Source organism: Hemicordylus capensis, chromosome 5, assembly GCF_027244095.1.
Source record: "Hemicordylus capensis ecotype Gifberg chromosome 5, rHemCap1.1.pri, whole genome shotgun sequence".
In the NCBI taxonomy this organism is placed as follows: domain Eukaryota; kingdom Metazoa; phylum Chordata; class Lepidosauria; order Squamata; family Cordylidae; genus Hemicordylus; species Hemicordylus capensis.
In genome coordinates this window covers 73,405,539-73,420,178 of record NC_069661.1, presented here as the reverse complement: position 1 = coordinate 73,420,178, position 14,640 = coordinate 73,405,539, and the positions used below count along the sequence as shown (strand labels likewise).

At 45.8% G+C, this 14,640-nt stretch overlaps 1 protein-coding gene and 1 long non-coding RNA gene across 8 annotated transcripts in view; one reads left to right on the top strand and one right to left on the bottom strand.

Moving 5' to 3' along the window:
* The window catches only part of TLL1 (tolloid like 1), a 209,497-nt gene extending 203,113 nt beyond the window's left edge, over nucleotides 1-6,384 (bottom strand). For 2 of the 6 annotated variants that reach the window (XR_008308344.1, XR_008308345.1), the window contains exons 1-2: nucleotides 5,460-6,384; nucleotides 4,413-5,201 (exon numbers count right to left, since the gene is read on the bottom strand). Coding sequence is in view for 4 of the 6 variants with exons in the window: in XM_053254842.1 (XP_053110817.1) it covers nucleotides 4,413-4,563 (151 nt within the window). In the remaining 2 variants the exon portion in view is untranslated. Of the gene's footprint in view, nucleotides 1-4,412; nucleotides 5,202-5,337; nucleotides 5,355-5,459 lie in introns of those variants that run through there. The other 4 variants (XM_053254842.1, XM_053254844.1, XM_053254845.1 and 1 more) reach the window with 3 other exon arrangements.
* Nucleotides 5,482-14,640, top strand: part of LOC128326938 (uncharacterized) — a 42,728-nt gene continuing 33,569 nt past the window's right edge. Inside the window, exon 1 of one of the 2 annotated variants that reach the window (XR_008308351.1) lies at nucleotides 5,482-6,417. This is a non-coding gene — a long non-coding RNA (uncharacterized LOC128326938). The remainder of the gene's footprint in view (nucleotides 6,418-14,640) is intronic. The other variant, XR_008308349.1, reaches the window with a different exon arrangement.

Genomic DNA, 14,640 nt, shown 5'->3' with positions numbered 1-14,640 from the left:
ATCCACAATATAGTAGATATTACATATTTTGGGGACACAGAATAGATTGATTACTCCCCCTTTTACCCCTCTTGTGTCTGTTGTAGTTTGTTGTATCTGGACATACACTGCCCCCCCCCCCACCCACACACACAGATGGATCAGTAGTGCCAACAACAATCCACACATGCAGCCATTGTGCTGCTATTCTAAAAGATGACAAGATTTTTTTCCATTAAATAAACATGACAATTTAAGCATGGGGAAAGTGCAAGTTGGATGGATGAAAGTGTTATGTGAAATCCGCCCACCCGCCCCACCCTCACCCCCCCAAAACAGTGAGTGAATGTGGTATGACAGTCCTGGACTAAACATCCAAACTGGAAGTACCCATATGTGAGAAAAGGCTACACTGAATTCAGTGCTACTTAATTCTGAGAAAACATCCATATCATTGCATTGCTCAGAAGCTTGGAATTGTGCTCGGAATGTGTCTAATTTTTTCATACATGTTTGTTGAGCAATTACTAATAGAAACAAACTCATTTGGTTTCTGCTCCTCTACATTCTTCAGCTGCAAGCGCGTAATATTTAGCAATCTATACCTAGGTGATACATATTTTTATGATTAGAAAAAGAATCATATGATTCCTTTGCACAGTTGGCACTGCCAGCATTTACTCCTTAATTATGACTAAAAGCAACCAAGCATCACATACTGAGGCCAGTTTTCAAGCAGCTTACTCAAGGAGGTCATTCACACACTCAAAACCTGTGCTCTACCCAGGTTTGGGAGCAGTATGTACTCTCAGTTTTCAGTTGTGTGGAAGCAAGGTAGGAAGAAAACCTGGGTAGCTTTTCCTCCTATTTTGCTTCCACGCAATCACTTCTACCCAGGTTTTCCTCTTACCTTGCTGCCACACAATCAAAAATTAGGAGCAAACACAACTCCCAAACCCAGATAGAACAGAGTTTTTTAATTGTGAATGACCTCATGAGTATACTCATCACTACTTGGACCTCAACCCACTCCATTTCATTCTTTGCTAAAGAATAAATAAAGTGAGGATTGTGGCCAAAACGAACACTAACTCTGGCTGAACTAAGACTCATAGAGGAGAGCAGCTAACGCAGTGACTCCAAATTTCCAGCACTTGTTACACTCCAGCTGAAGCACATGGGCTTCCTTCTACTGTTTACAATGCTCTTTCAAAAAGAGTTTTGAGAAGGAAAAGCAAAACCCAAACTACAAAGGTATGTCATTTTGATTTAAAGAACTATGGCCCCATTCCTGGTGCCAGAAAAGCCACTGAGAGGATTGAAAGGATCCAGTATTAACTCACGCAAGCCACTTAAAGAACCTATAAATCTAAAACACATGTCATGCAATCAGCAGATGTTTCACTGAAGTCTGGAAAAACAGAGATCTTCCTTTTGCAACGGAATCTGACATATTAACTCATCTCTAATGAAAACTAACTTAGAGGTCACTCATAGATAGGCAGTAGGTGGCCATGCTAACTTCGTATTAGCTGTTAACCAGATACATTGGATAAAACCAAGCATCAGAATTAATAATATAAAGCACAGTGTTCAGACTGAAATAAACTTCAGGATTCCCCTGGCTACCCACTTTAATGGCACACAAAACACAATTATTGGTACAAATATTAATTGAGAAGGAACACTTTCTTAAAGATTACATTAATGTTAGATGCAATCCGGGATCTTGGATTGGCCAGTTGTTGAGATCTAGAAACAAAAGTTGGAGCCCTAAAATTTAATCATGGAGATACCATCAGCTGGTGTGGAACATGTAAGCAACTCCCCCTGCTCACTTCACCAGGCAAGGTTTTGAATATTTGCTTTCAAGCCCAATGAGAAATACTGAAAAGTTTTGGTTGGAGGAAAGAGCAAGGGGAGGGATCTGCACCTTCCAGACTGATTGCTTCCATCTCCATCTCCTGGGATAAGGTCAATGTTCAGTTCTTGTCCTGAGAAAAAGACCCTCTTTTATTGCATCCACCTCTTCCCTTTGTTCCCATCCGTGTCACATGAGTCACCATGTGTCACCATTTACCACTGATGGAACTGTAGACTAATGAACTTAACCTCTGTCTTTGCAATGTGAATTTTTCTTTATGTTTTGTTTTTCATGCTTTCCCAAAGTCCACTGCATAGTCCTGAATCCTGATTCTATCCATTGCTGCTGGTTTGTCCATCCCAGGTTTTCAACCTGGGTTGAAAATGAACTTTCCAAGTCATGATTCTTTATCTCACAGAGGTCTCAAATCACTAGTCTCTTGAACTGGGAATGTATTCTAGCCTATGAGCAAATTTCCAGTGTTCCCAAGTCTTAATTATCTTCAGATCTGCCATTTCTCTGATTGCATCGTAAACTACCAGATTGAGTCTAGGAAAAGATACTTTCTTCAGGTCATCTCTGATGTAACTCCTCTCCTCCACCAGGGAAAGCATGTGGCAGCACACATGGGGAATGGTATGATGGAATGAAAAAGTCCATTCATATAGCACAGATATGGGAGGAGGATACTTGAAGCCTGTTTATTGCTGCTCTTGAATCCTTCATGCAAAATCCACCTGCATTTTGTGTTCCAAATATAATGCCTTCCACATGTATGCCTCTGCGTGTTTTCCTCTGTGGAAGAATTACATTAAAGCTGAACTGGCACTTTGGACTGCATCCCATTCCCAAGCCTAACTGCACTGGATAACTCCTATCTGTTTTTCAGCTGGAGATGATAAAAGACAGAAGGAGGAGGTTCCTCAAAGGACTCAGCTTCGCATTCAAGACAGAATCTGAAGATAATCATCCTTAAGGCAAAAGACAGTTCCTCCCACATCCAGTAGCACTCAAGTGGACAAGGGGAGAGAGCGGAAGCTGCCCATGCAGCTAAGGGAAGGACTCAGTGGCTCCACACCACTGGCCTATGTTTATGGAAGGCGCCAGCTCTGCATTTCCTAGGGAGCCAGAACACCTGCTGGTTTCAGACTGTATCTGTGGAAGAGCGATGGCCCCTCCCCTCTTTCCCACAGCTTAAAGAGCTGACTCTGCACTGTATTTGAGAGGGTTTTCTTTATTATACTTTCAGAATGCCAATAAGTGACCCAACCAGAGCACTGTCCTGTAATAAAGTAAGATTAAGGGGGGCGGGGCGGGGGGCGCTTCCAAATTGCCCTCCTTCGCACATGATGCTAAAATCGGTCTGTAGGATGAATGTAAATCCATAAAGGTGAGAAGGGGCATTCGGTTTCTATTATGGCCTAAAAAGCACGTGCTGGCAACTTTCACACATGGCACAAGCAGTGCGAGAGTGTCTGGAAGTAGCTGTAGCGTCACTGCGAGAACTAACGCTCCCACACACGCTCAACTTGGGAGCGAGCCCTACCGGACGGAGAAGCACTTATGTCTGTGTAAGCGTGCACTGGATCAGGTTGCGCATAAGCGAGCTCTGATACCTAGCATTGGCGTCTCCGGATAAATTGGCATTATGTCCATTCGAGAAACAAGTGTTAATCTAGAAGAAAGGGCAATCTTTATATTACAAAGCAACTGCCGGACTGGAGTCAGGATTCAGCAAGGCTTAGCCCTAGTATTTGTTTTCCATGCCAACGCTCAATGTAGGCACATCATCATCATGGGACATCATACTAAAGAAAAAGTGCCCTTAAGCATGTGCAGAGAGAGTGCCTTTTAATCAGCTTGCCTTCCTCGCACCTATGTAATGGGGGCGGGGGAGAGGGGAGCAGAAGGCGCGGGTTTCAGCTAGTCCTTTTAGAATCAAACCCGTAAAAGGGCATGATAGGGCGACTCGGTGCCATTTCGCCTCCTCGGCAGTCTCAAGCCAAAGGAGCCCGTTTTGATTAGCACTGCAATGGGGAGGGATTAGGGAAGTGGAGAAGGGAGACGGAGGAATGCCATGATGGTCCCAAAGAAGGCTGGGACGTTCCAAGAGTCCCCTCACAGGGCAAGGGAAACACATTCCAGATTGCTCCCCTTGGCGGTTGTTGTCTTCTCCTCGCAGTGCCTGGAAAGCAGATTGTCTTCCAGGCACAGCTGCAAAAGCGCAAAGGAAAGTGTCTGGAGCGGCGGGGGAGGGCTGGGGGGAGTTGGAGCCTCGCAAGTGCCGAGCGAGCAGGTTCTTCGCAATCTGCCCCCAGTGGCTTCCCTGCAAAAGTAGCGGCGGCGCCCCACCACTGTGGCTTCCCACACTTCCTCTTGGCCAGGCCAGTCAGTCCCCACTCCGTTCCCAAGGAGGAGGAGGAGGAGGAGGAAACAGGTGAACCTCGCCTGCTCCTCGCTCTCCCCCCCGCCCCGGGCAATATACAAGCAGGCAAGTCCCCTAAAGCCAAGCGCGGGGGAGGGCGCTGGGCTAGCCCGACTAAGACAGGCTTGAGAGGAAGGCACTTACCGGCTTTGCAAGGATCCTTATAATCTATCGCCTCAGCCTTATCCTCTTCGTTGAAATCGTAAGCGTAGTCATAATCGAGGCCGGAGCAGCGGGAGAGCTTGCCACAGAGGGTCACGCCAGCCAGCCACAGAGCCATCCTCCAGCAAAGCATGTTCACTCTCCTTCCCAGAAAGAGAGGAGAGGGAGAGGGAGAGGGCGCCGGGTGGAAGGAGGAAAGCCGTGGGGGCTGGGGGGCGCTTTGCAGAAGCAAGTTCAAACCCCTAGAGGCTCACTCCCGTCCACGCTGGATTTGCAACGAGGAAGGGGTGGCAGGCAGGCGGGATTCTCGTCCGCACTTAAAGGCTCCTCTCCGGGTGTCTGATCTGGAGCTTCCCCACTCGCGAGTGAAACATGAGGGAAGTGGGGGGAGGGGAGGGAGGTGGGAAAAGGGAGCTTCTCCGCTCGGGCAAGGAGGGAAGTTGGAAGCAGAGAGGCGCTCGCCTGCCGCCCTCTCAGAGCGCCTGGCTCCCCCGCCTCTGTCAAAGGCCAAGCAAACTTTCCTGGGCTCCTGGTGCCGCCGCCGCCGCCGCCGCTCTTGCAAATTCTCCCGCCACAGCCACGGCCGCCCCCGCAGCAGCAGCAGCAGCAAAGGGCTGCCCGGGGTTTCTCCTGCCAGGGCTCGAGCGGCTGAGCCAAGTCGTGGGAATCCTGGTTGCCGCTTGCCTCCCGCCGAGTCTCCTGCTGCTCCCGATCCCGTTACTGCTCCCGCGCCTGCTACTGGGCGAAGGAGTCGGGCTGCACATCAGCAAACTGCCGAGGAGGAGAGAAAGAAAAGAAGGGGGGGCTAGCAACTCTTTCCCCCACAGTAGCCCCGTAGCGAGGCCCAAGCGTTTGCACGGGGAGCAGCAGAAAAGCGCAAAAGCTTCTTCCCCACCCCGCCACACACCTTTTCCCCATTTTTGTTGGTTCCTCTCCCCCCCCCCGCCACCCGCGTCCTCCTCCTCCCCCCTCCCCTCCTTTTTAATTTGCGAAAACGTCCACCGCCGTCCTCGTCAGCATCCTGCTTACTTATTCATACAATCAGGGTCAGGATCCGGACCGCTTGTGATCTGCTCCCTTCTGGATAGCCTTAGGAGAACACACGCGCCTGCCCGGTGTGCCTCTCTCGCCATAGAGCTGCTGTCTGTGGAGATAAGCGAGGCATAGTAGGACTTGATGGAGCAGGCAGGGAACGGGGCTCAGAGCAAGGGCATCATCACTGCTCAGCAGTCGCCCCCAAGGCGGGTCGGCCGAATCCGGAGACAGAGAGGGAGAGAGGACGCTTGGCGAGGGTGACAATAACGGCGATGAAAAATAATTGCAATGCCTTCCCCCCGCTCCTTTCCAGCAGTGTTTCTGCTGCCTTTCACTCTCCGCTGCCAGCGTGCAAGGCGCGAGAAGGCGAGGAAAGTTTGCAAGGCGTCCACCAGTTTGTTTAAATAAAGGGATATAAGAGGACCATTGATCAGCCAAGGAAAGCAGTTTCAGCTTTTAAAAAAAAAACCACAAGAAGGCAAATGCAAAATTAAAACCGCGCAAACCAGGTTATGCACGAGCAGACAGTAGCAGTAGTTTTGCAGGCAGCTTGGCTCTGGCTTTTCAGCGGATGCAAAAGGTTAGAAAGGTTTGCAGGAGCAAAGTTTCCGTCGTAGCTTCAGCGCCTTTCCTCCTTTGCTTGGAAATGCGCTCTGCTTCTCTCAGCATTCGGCTGCAGAGGGCTCATTCGCCACGAAGTCGGTGAGGAGAGGATTTGTTTCCCAAGCCAGCTAACAGATCAGCGAGTTAAAGCCTCAGTTCAGCCGATCAGCCTGGAAAGAGAAAACGTGGAGGTCGGCTAAGGAAAAACGCGCGCGCACACACAGCCAAGGGGAGAAAATATGCATGTATATGCATGCGGGACAACTTGCATCCCTGGGCGACCGTGGGAGAAGGGAAGCAGGGGGATTCCTAGCTTGCAACAACATGTGCCACGGAGCTGTGTCAAAAGGTGAGCGTTTTACAGTAAGAAACTCCCCCTCCTCCTTTTACAACAAGTCTACGGAAGAAAAAAAGCGGGGGAGGTGAAAGTTAACTAGGAGTTTCTGCTGCTGCTCAAATCTCGTTGGGGTGTCACATTTAACACGGAATTTGAAAGGGCCGCAAAGTAACTGCTCCGGCTATTATTATATAGCAGAGAGCTCTCCAAAGGCTCCGATATCTTAGTAAATTCCCGGACGGCTTCCCTTTCTGAGCGCTGAAAAGGGAGCTGGTCTCTCTCATCTCCTTATTAGCGGAGATGCCAACCACAAACAGAGTTACACTCATAACAAACCCATTCGGGCTTGACGGAGATTTCCATGCTTCCTTCCTTCCTCTCCCAACGAGGTAGCAAAGAAGAAGCAGCTCCTAGCATCCAGGAGTTCCCAAAAGCTTCTTAGAGGAGGACTTGGGAAGAGTTCCCGTGTCTCCAAGCAAAGTTAGGAGAGGTTACATTATATGTGAGCTTCCTAATCACATTTACAGTGAAACTGCTTCATCATCACATCCACGGTCAAAATTGCTGCTGACTATAGGACCCTGGAAGGATGGTGGCTGTTTGTGGAAGAGGATACCTAGACACAATAGGAAGCGGTTAGATGTGATGATTTAAAAAAAAAAAAAATCTGGAAGGGCTGCTAGCCAATGTTTGTTCATATCATTTATTAAGCTTTCTTAAATGCCTTCTCAGGCTTGATCCTTAAAATAAAATGAGCTCATTCACACAATCAAAAACTGTTCTAACCGGGTTTGGGAGCTGTGTGTGCTCCCAATTTCCAGTTGTGTGTGGAAGCAAGGTTTGCAAAACTTGGTTAGAAGTGACTGTGTGGAAGCAAGGTAGGAGGAAAAGCTACCCAGTGTGTGTGTGTGGGGGGATAAATTACCAATTTTGGAAGAGCGGTATAGAAATCAAATAAATTATAATAATAAATGCCCTTCTCATGCTCATCTAGGCCAATCTTGTGGAATACCATTTACTTATTGAATGCAAAATGGCAGCGCTTATTTTATTATAGTATTAGTATTTTATTGAGGGGCGTAGCAAGGTTGGAGTGGGCTGTGGGACAAAAACAGAAGATGAGTCCCTGCTCCTCTCAACACCTCCTTGCCTTCATTTTTGGAGAAACAAGAGGGGGAGAATGAAAAGCAAGTTGTGGCTCAGGTGGTGGGCCCCCTTTTCCTCAGGGGCCAGGGACATTTGCCCCCTCCCCCTTGTTCAAGTATGGCTATGTCCCTGGTTTTATTATATATAGCTTTTCAACAACAAAAACATCTCATTGCAGTTTACATAGCACAAGATATGAGAATATAGTTCCCTTTCTCAGAAGGGCTCACCACATATGCAAAGGAAACGCCAGCAACTGGGAGGGATGCTATGCTGGGCCGGCTAGTGATAGTTGCTCTCCCCTGTTAAATATGGCAGCCACCACATTCAAAGGTGCTTCATGCCAGTTTAGCAGGGATATTTACTGCATCTGAGTCAAGAAGTTCAGAGAAGGGTACATAGTTCTAACCCCCTCCATTTTATCCCCACAACAACCCTATGAAGTAGTTCAGGCTGAGTGGGAATGACTGGCCCAAGTTTGCTTCTTGGCTGATAGGGGATTTGAAGATGGTCTCTCCAGTCCTAGTCCAACCACTACACCACACTGGCACTCATAAACTCTATGTGTTTTACAAAGAAGGGACACTGTATTCATGTACAAATGCACACCTGGGAACTCCAACCACATGCTGATTTGTGATGCCTTCAAAAACCCTGACTCCACTCTCCACACTTACCATGTCTGAAGAGACAAATGCTGTCTTCATGTCAAGATCCTCCCCGTGATGTAGATTAACATCTGGGGACCCAACGTTGAAAATCCCTGATGTAAAACACCAGGGCGCTTTCCAGATTAGACCCTGCAACAGGGTCATGATGAATCTCTGAAGTAGGCACACCACAGTCCCTACGCTGACAGCAGGGTGCTGTTCATATTTCCAATGCCTTGTTTCAAATTTAATCGCTGTGATATAGTGCTAAAGGTAAGGTAAAGTGTGCCATCAAGTCGATTTTGAGTCCTGTCACCCACAGAGCCCAGGAAAAACCTGTGGTTTTCTTTGGTATAATACAGGATGGGTTTACCATTGCCTCCTCCCACGCAGTATGAGATATAATGTCATATAACCGGTGTAAAAAAAAGTTGCTGTTTTTTCAGCTTCTTGGTTTTCGCGAGACTGCTCCCTCTGCTGGGCGCTTTGCTATTTACGTTTTGAATGTAATTTGCCTCAACAGAAGCATTTTGCTGCTGTTGAGCGGCTAATCTGGAAAGCGCCCAGGATGCTAGTGTAGAGAGAAGGGGGTGGAGTTTCAGCTATCATTGTGAAGGCAAAGCTTTCATGCACACTGTTGGGGACACTGACCAACATCCAGGCTTACAAAGCATGGTGCTACATGAGAAGTGGTGGTGCTTCCAATGGCTTCAAGTAATTCAGCACCAGCAATTGTGGGGGAATTCATACACCCTCCTCTCCCCCCAGAATTGCTCTTTGCCATTTGAGAATATGTCCATAAGACTCATGCATCCCTCAGGGACATATTTTCCTGTAGCACAGGGAGTTTCTGATGCTGAGTGAGTCAGGAGCTCAACTGCAGAACCATTACTTCTCATGTACTACAGTCACTTCATATGTCTGGATGCCAGCTACTGCAAACACAGCATTCCTACTGTGCATAATGTTTGAACAGGGCTATAGTGTGTTGTCCTGATGCAAAGGATCAGTCACTCTCAGCCAAACCTACCTTACAAGGTTGTTGTGAAAATAAAGGGGGAAGAAGCATGTGTACCACCCTGAGCTCTGTGGAGGAGGGAAGGATAAATGTCATAAATAAAATAATAATAGATAAATAGTTCGCTGGAAGAAACTGTGTACTCTGGATTGGTTTCTCTCACCCTCTATTTTAAAATGGCATCAACAGAGGGTTATATTTATTTATTTTATTTATTTAATAAATTTGTGTACCCACACTACCTAAGTCTCTAGGCGGTTTACAGCATACAACAAAAACAAACCAAGAATTTAACAGTTAAAACATATAAAAACCAGATTAAAATATCCATAAAATACCAATATTTTCTTAAAGATCCTTTACATTTATATGCTTCCATTTACCGTATTTTATGGACTATAAGACTCACTTTTTTCCTCGAAAGATATCCGCCAAAATTCAGGAGCGTCTTATATGTTTTAACAGTTTAATATGTTAAAACTCTGAAAAACTGGATTAAAATTAAGGTGCGTCTTATAGTCCGTAGCGTCTTATAGTCCGTAAAATACGGTATACAGTATTTGCCTGAATAGAAAGTGACTCTGCATTAAAAACCATGCCTTAAAATATTAAGGTTAAATATAGGTTATGCCTATATTTACCCAAGAGAAAGAGGACTCTGAATTCAAGATGAATTTCCTATCCTTTCCTATATTTAACAGGAAAGAACTGGGGTTGGGGGGGGGTATTATCTTGGATTCAGGTAAATATGGTAGCAGATGCACAACCTGAGAAACCTTGTGCTTTGTTTTTAGAACCCCCAAAGCCTTAACTTTGATGTCATTTGCCAAATTTGGCTGAAATCTTCTTTAAAGTCATTTTATTCACAGTTTTGATTTCATCGAAACATTAGTGGACTTTTCATCCTTTTCACAATATTAACAGAATTTACCAAAGCCAACGTCATACAAATAGCAGGAGACCCTACTACCCCCACTACCAGTTCATCTAAGATTGTGTAATGCAGTTTTCATCTTACACATCAAGCAGAATGTGTGTCATCAAATATAAGATGCATTACCAAGCTTAGATCTCCTGGTGTTAGTGAAAAGAAGTCAGTTGCCCAAAAAGTCTCCTCTGTTACTTATTTGGTTCCAAAATTAAACTTCAGGAATCTAGTCATAACTCTGCCAATAACTCCAGTTTGCATAATTAAAGAATATGTAGAATATACATAAGCACACCTACCTTAGGAACAGTAACTTGATTTTCAGCTGCTGTGGATCACACGCATAAAACAGATCTTGTCATGTAGACCTCTAAAATATACATTAGCAGAATCACAAATGCAGGCAAGGAAGGTATTCATTATAGGGAATTCCCTGTTGTCTCAAAGTTCCAAAAGGAAAACCTACAATATGCAATCTCAAGTGTGAGAGTCTCCCTAGTGAGTTCATGATTAAACTATATCCTTCCAGCAGATTAACTATCCCAGTAAGTTACGCACTGACAGCATACGGCAATCTGCCCCTGACCTCAACATCACCAGTGGCAACAGAGCACTACTGGCTGCCAACAGACTTAAGGACAGCTGGCCTCGAAAAACCCTGGCAAAGATCGGAGCAAGACCTAGACAAACTGATGGCCAAGATACAGAATCAGGTCAACTGTGCCTGTCCACAGTGGAAAGGTATATGACAAGCCTATCTTATACAAGACCAGGAAATTACTGTAATGTCAGTGTAGAACAATCTTTCCAATAAACTAAAAGTTCCCTACAACCCATTTGCATTCCTTAGTAAATGTATGTAGAGTAGAACAATTTTGTGATTCCATTTCACTTTCTTTCAGATTGTTCAATTTTCCAATCATTTTCAGTTGACAAGGATTTCTTTTTTTCACATCATTCATATACACACACAGCCAACCTGTTCATAACTGTGTTGCTTCATCTGACAACTTGATCAATCAAAGCCTGTGCATTAGCAATTTCCAAGCAACCAAAACAAAGATACTGAGACATACTGCATAACTGGAAGGAAACCAAAATGAGTAAAAGAGGCAACAAAAAGAGACCCATACGGCATTTACATGCTCATCCAAATGTTTGCATTGCATTAAAAAGAAATCTAAACTGAAGAAAGGCAATCAAAGAAGTAATATCCTGAAGGAATCCATCATGTATGTCATTTGAGAGAATACCAATTACGAGCCCTTTGTGGGAGCATCATACAATAATCACATTGACCTTCACTCAATGGGAAGGTTGCAGAAAGAAGAGAAGCCACTGGGCAACAGGGACACAGTCCACATTTTCCCTCACAAGACAAGCCCTATTCAGACATTACATTGTAAAAGTGTACAGATGTACACTCTATACACTCATACTGAACCTGTGAATAACTATAACTACGTTCATTTTAAACATGAAGCTGTGTACAGGCCCCTCAAATGTGGGCTATAGATAAGTGTCCTACTGTAAGTGAATTGAACATAATGTCTGTACATATATACACTGTATACAGATTTTATATGCATTTAACATACACTTATGCTTAGGGCGAGAGAAAGAGAAGCCTATTCAGACATTAAGGTCATTCTCACAACCTTTCCTGCAGGGCTGGGGAGCGCTAGAGGGATAGCAGGAGCGTGCCTGCCTTCCCCCCAGACAAGTGGCAGCTGTCTCAGGCTCCACCACGCTGCATGCCCACCTGAGTGGCACCGTAACGTAGACCAGGGGTGTATCTAGGGTGAGGCAGGCAGGGCATGTGCCCTGGGCGCCACTTGAAGGGGGCGCCATTTTTTAAAATTAATTTTTTAAAAAACAAAATGGCCACCATGCATGCTCAAATGGCCTCTGCGAGGCCCTAGGCCAAGCCAGGTCTCACAGAGACAAATTGAGCATGGCGGGGGCCATTTTGTTTTCAGCAACCATTTTTTAAACACAAAATTCATTTTTAAAAATGGCCACCGCACATAGAGGCCAGTGGAGGGAGGGGGAATCTTTGCAGACCCCCTCCACACAGCCTTTAGGATGCCCCCCAAAGGGGCTACAGGTAATTTTTTTTTTAAATTAATATAATATAAGTCACTGTACACATATTTAGTTTGGCACTATGTACAGAGAATCAGGGTTTGTGAATACTGAGCTGAAGCTTATGAGCTAGGATTGTATTCATTTGCTCTTACTTTGCTTCTTTTGATAAGAGTTAAATGTGAGGTCTTAATAATATGGCTATTAATGGCAAGTTTGTCTTTGAATCAGTGTGAAATCCTTAGTAATAAGGCCCACTGGGAGTTTCAGGCTCTCTTTCTCTCATTTTAACTGTCTTTCTGAAAGACTAGACTATATTCCAAGCAGTGACACAGTTTACTCTGCATATCCTTTAATTATTTTCAGAGTATCTGGGAAAAGTCAAATTCTCCATTTATTTTTAAAACTTATGTAATAGTGATGCTACAATGCATAGTAGAGAATTAGACAAGCACTTCTGTTTAGTTTTCCAAGTACACCTCCACATAGGAATTGGGTATTTCATGAGCCCCAGCATACTGAAATTTGTAGTTTTCCAGCATTTTTTGGTCTGGCTACGTCCACTGCTAAATAGTTTTTGAAATATTAAAAGATTAACGAGCTTGACTTGTATTTTTGAGCTGATAATATGGTAAAGTTATCTGAAAGATGGGTGTCAGATGTTTGGACAGGGGGTGCAATTTCAGTGCTTGCCCTAGGCGCTATTTTCTCTAGATACCCCTCTGGCGGAGAACTCAGCTGGCCACTCCTTCCCCACCAGCTTGCTGACCTAAATGGTGGTGGGCGGGGGAAAATCCAATCTACCCAGCAGCAATCACACACATGATTGCCTGCCAAGGTAGAACAAACCTCAGTAAAAAGCCGGGTAGCAAAGTCGGGCCTTGAAGAACCCTGGCAAAGATCAGAGCAAGTCCTAGGTGAGCTGATGGCCAAGACACAATCAGGTCAACTGTAGGGATGGGCCCGGACCGGTCCGAAGGCCATTGAAATGGCCTCCGGACCGGCCCGGACCTGGGTGGTCCGGATTGGGGGTGGGGGGTTGCTTTAAGAGTGGCAGGAGGGTTTACTTACCCCTCCCGCCGCTTTCTGCCATGGCGCCATAATTAGTAGAGTAATTGGGGTGGCAGGATACCTCCCTGCCGCCCCTTCCCCACTGCGGCACTGCAAAGTTCCCAGTAATGCTTTGCGCGTGCGCACGTCAGTGACGTGAAGCGTGCGCACGACACATGCGCAAAGCATTACTGGGAGCTTTAATTGTGCCTACAACTACGGCGCCACAGCGGAAAGCGGCGGGAGGGGTAAGTAAACCCTCCCGCCACTCTTAAAGCGACCCCCCCCGCCCCAGTGCCGGACCACTGTGGCGGTTCCATGCCCACCCCTAGTCAACTGTGCCTATCCACAGTGGAAAGGTATGACAAGCCTATCTAAACAAGACAAGGAAATTAGTGTAATGTCGATGTAGAACACTTTTTAAAAGAAATTAAAAGGTCCCTACCACCCATTCACCTTAAGTGGTGCAGTGGGGAAATGCTTGACTAACAAGCAGAAGGTTGCTGGTTTGAATCCCTGCTGGTACTATATTGGGCAGCAGCGATATAGGAAGATGCTGAAATGCATCATCTTATACTGTGTGGGAGGAGGCAATAGTAAACCCCTCCTGTATTCTACCAAAGAAAACCACAGGGCTTTGTGGGCGTCAGGAGTCGAAATCGACTTGACGGCACACTTGACCTTTACCACCAATTTGCATTCCCTAGAAAATATATGTAAAGTAGAACAATTTTGTGATTCCATTTCACTTTCAGGTTGCTCCATTTTCCGATCATTTCCCCAGGACTGGAGCAGCCAGGAGCAGAGCTCTCAGTGCTCCAGACACGAACTGCCTGGGGGAACCCAGGCAGCTCATGTTGTATGCATGGCCTCATTCTGCTGTACTAGCAGGCAGATGTCTGCACACTCATACATTTTGTGTGTGAAAGACTACCTGTGTTCATTTTAAAAGTGAACCTGGGTACAGGACTCTGAAATGCACAGTATAGATAGAAAGTGTACTGCTATATACCTGTGTTCATAACTGTGCCTGTGTACAAATCTGTACACTCATACAAGTGTTGGGCATAACGTGTGAATAGGGCTGGAGAGGGGCAGATGAATCTTCCCTGAACTTTAATATCTGGAACTTTAGACAAGTCTGAATGATTCAATTCAGAGACTGTTCAGTGTCTTCCTTTCTGTGGTCATTCTTTCACCTGGGCCTTTCCCAGACAGCAGGTTTTACCGTGGGATTAAGAGGGGTGAAATACTGTGAGTTACGGGACACATTGGATATTTCGAATTTGCCCCCAAACCTGATGCTAAAAGTGGAATTTTTTACCCCGGACATAAATCGGGCTAAGCTCCAATGTGCA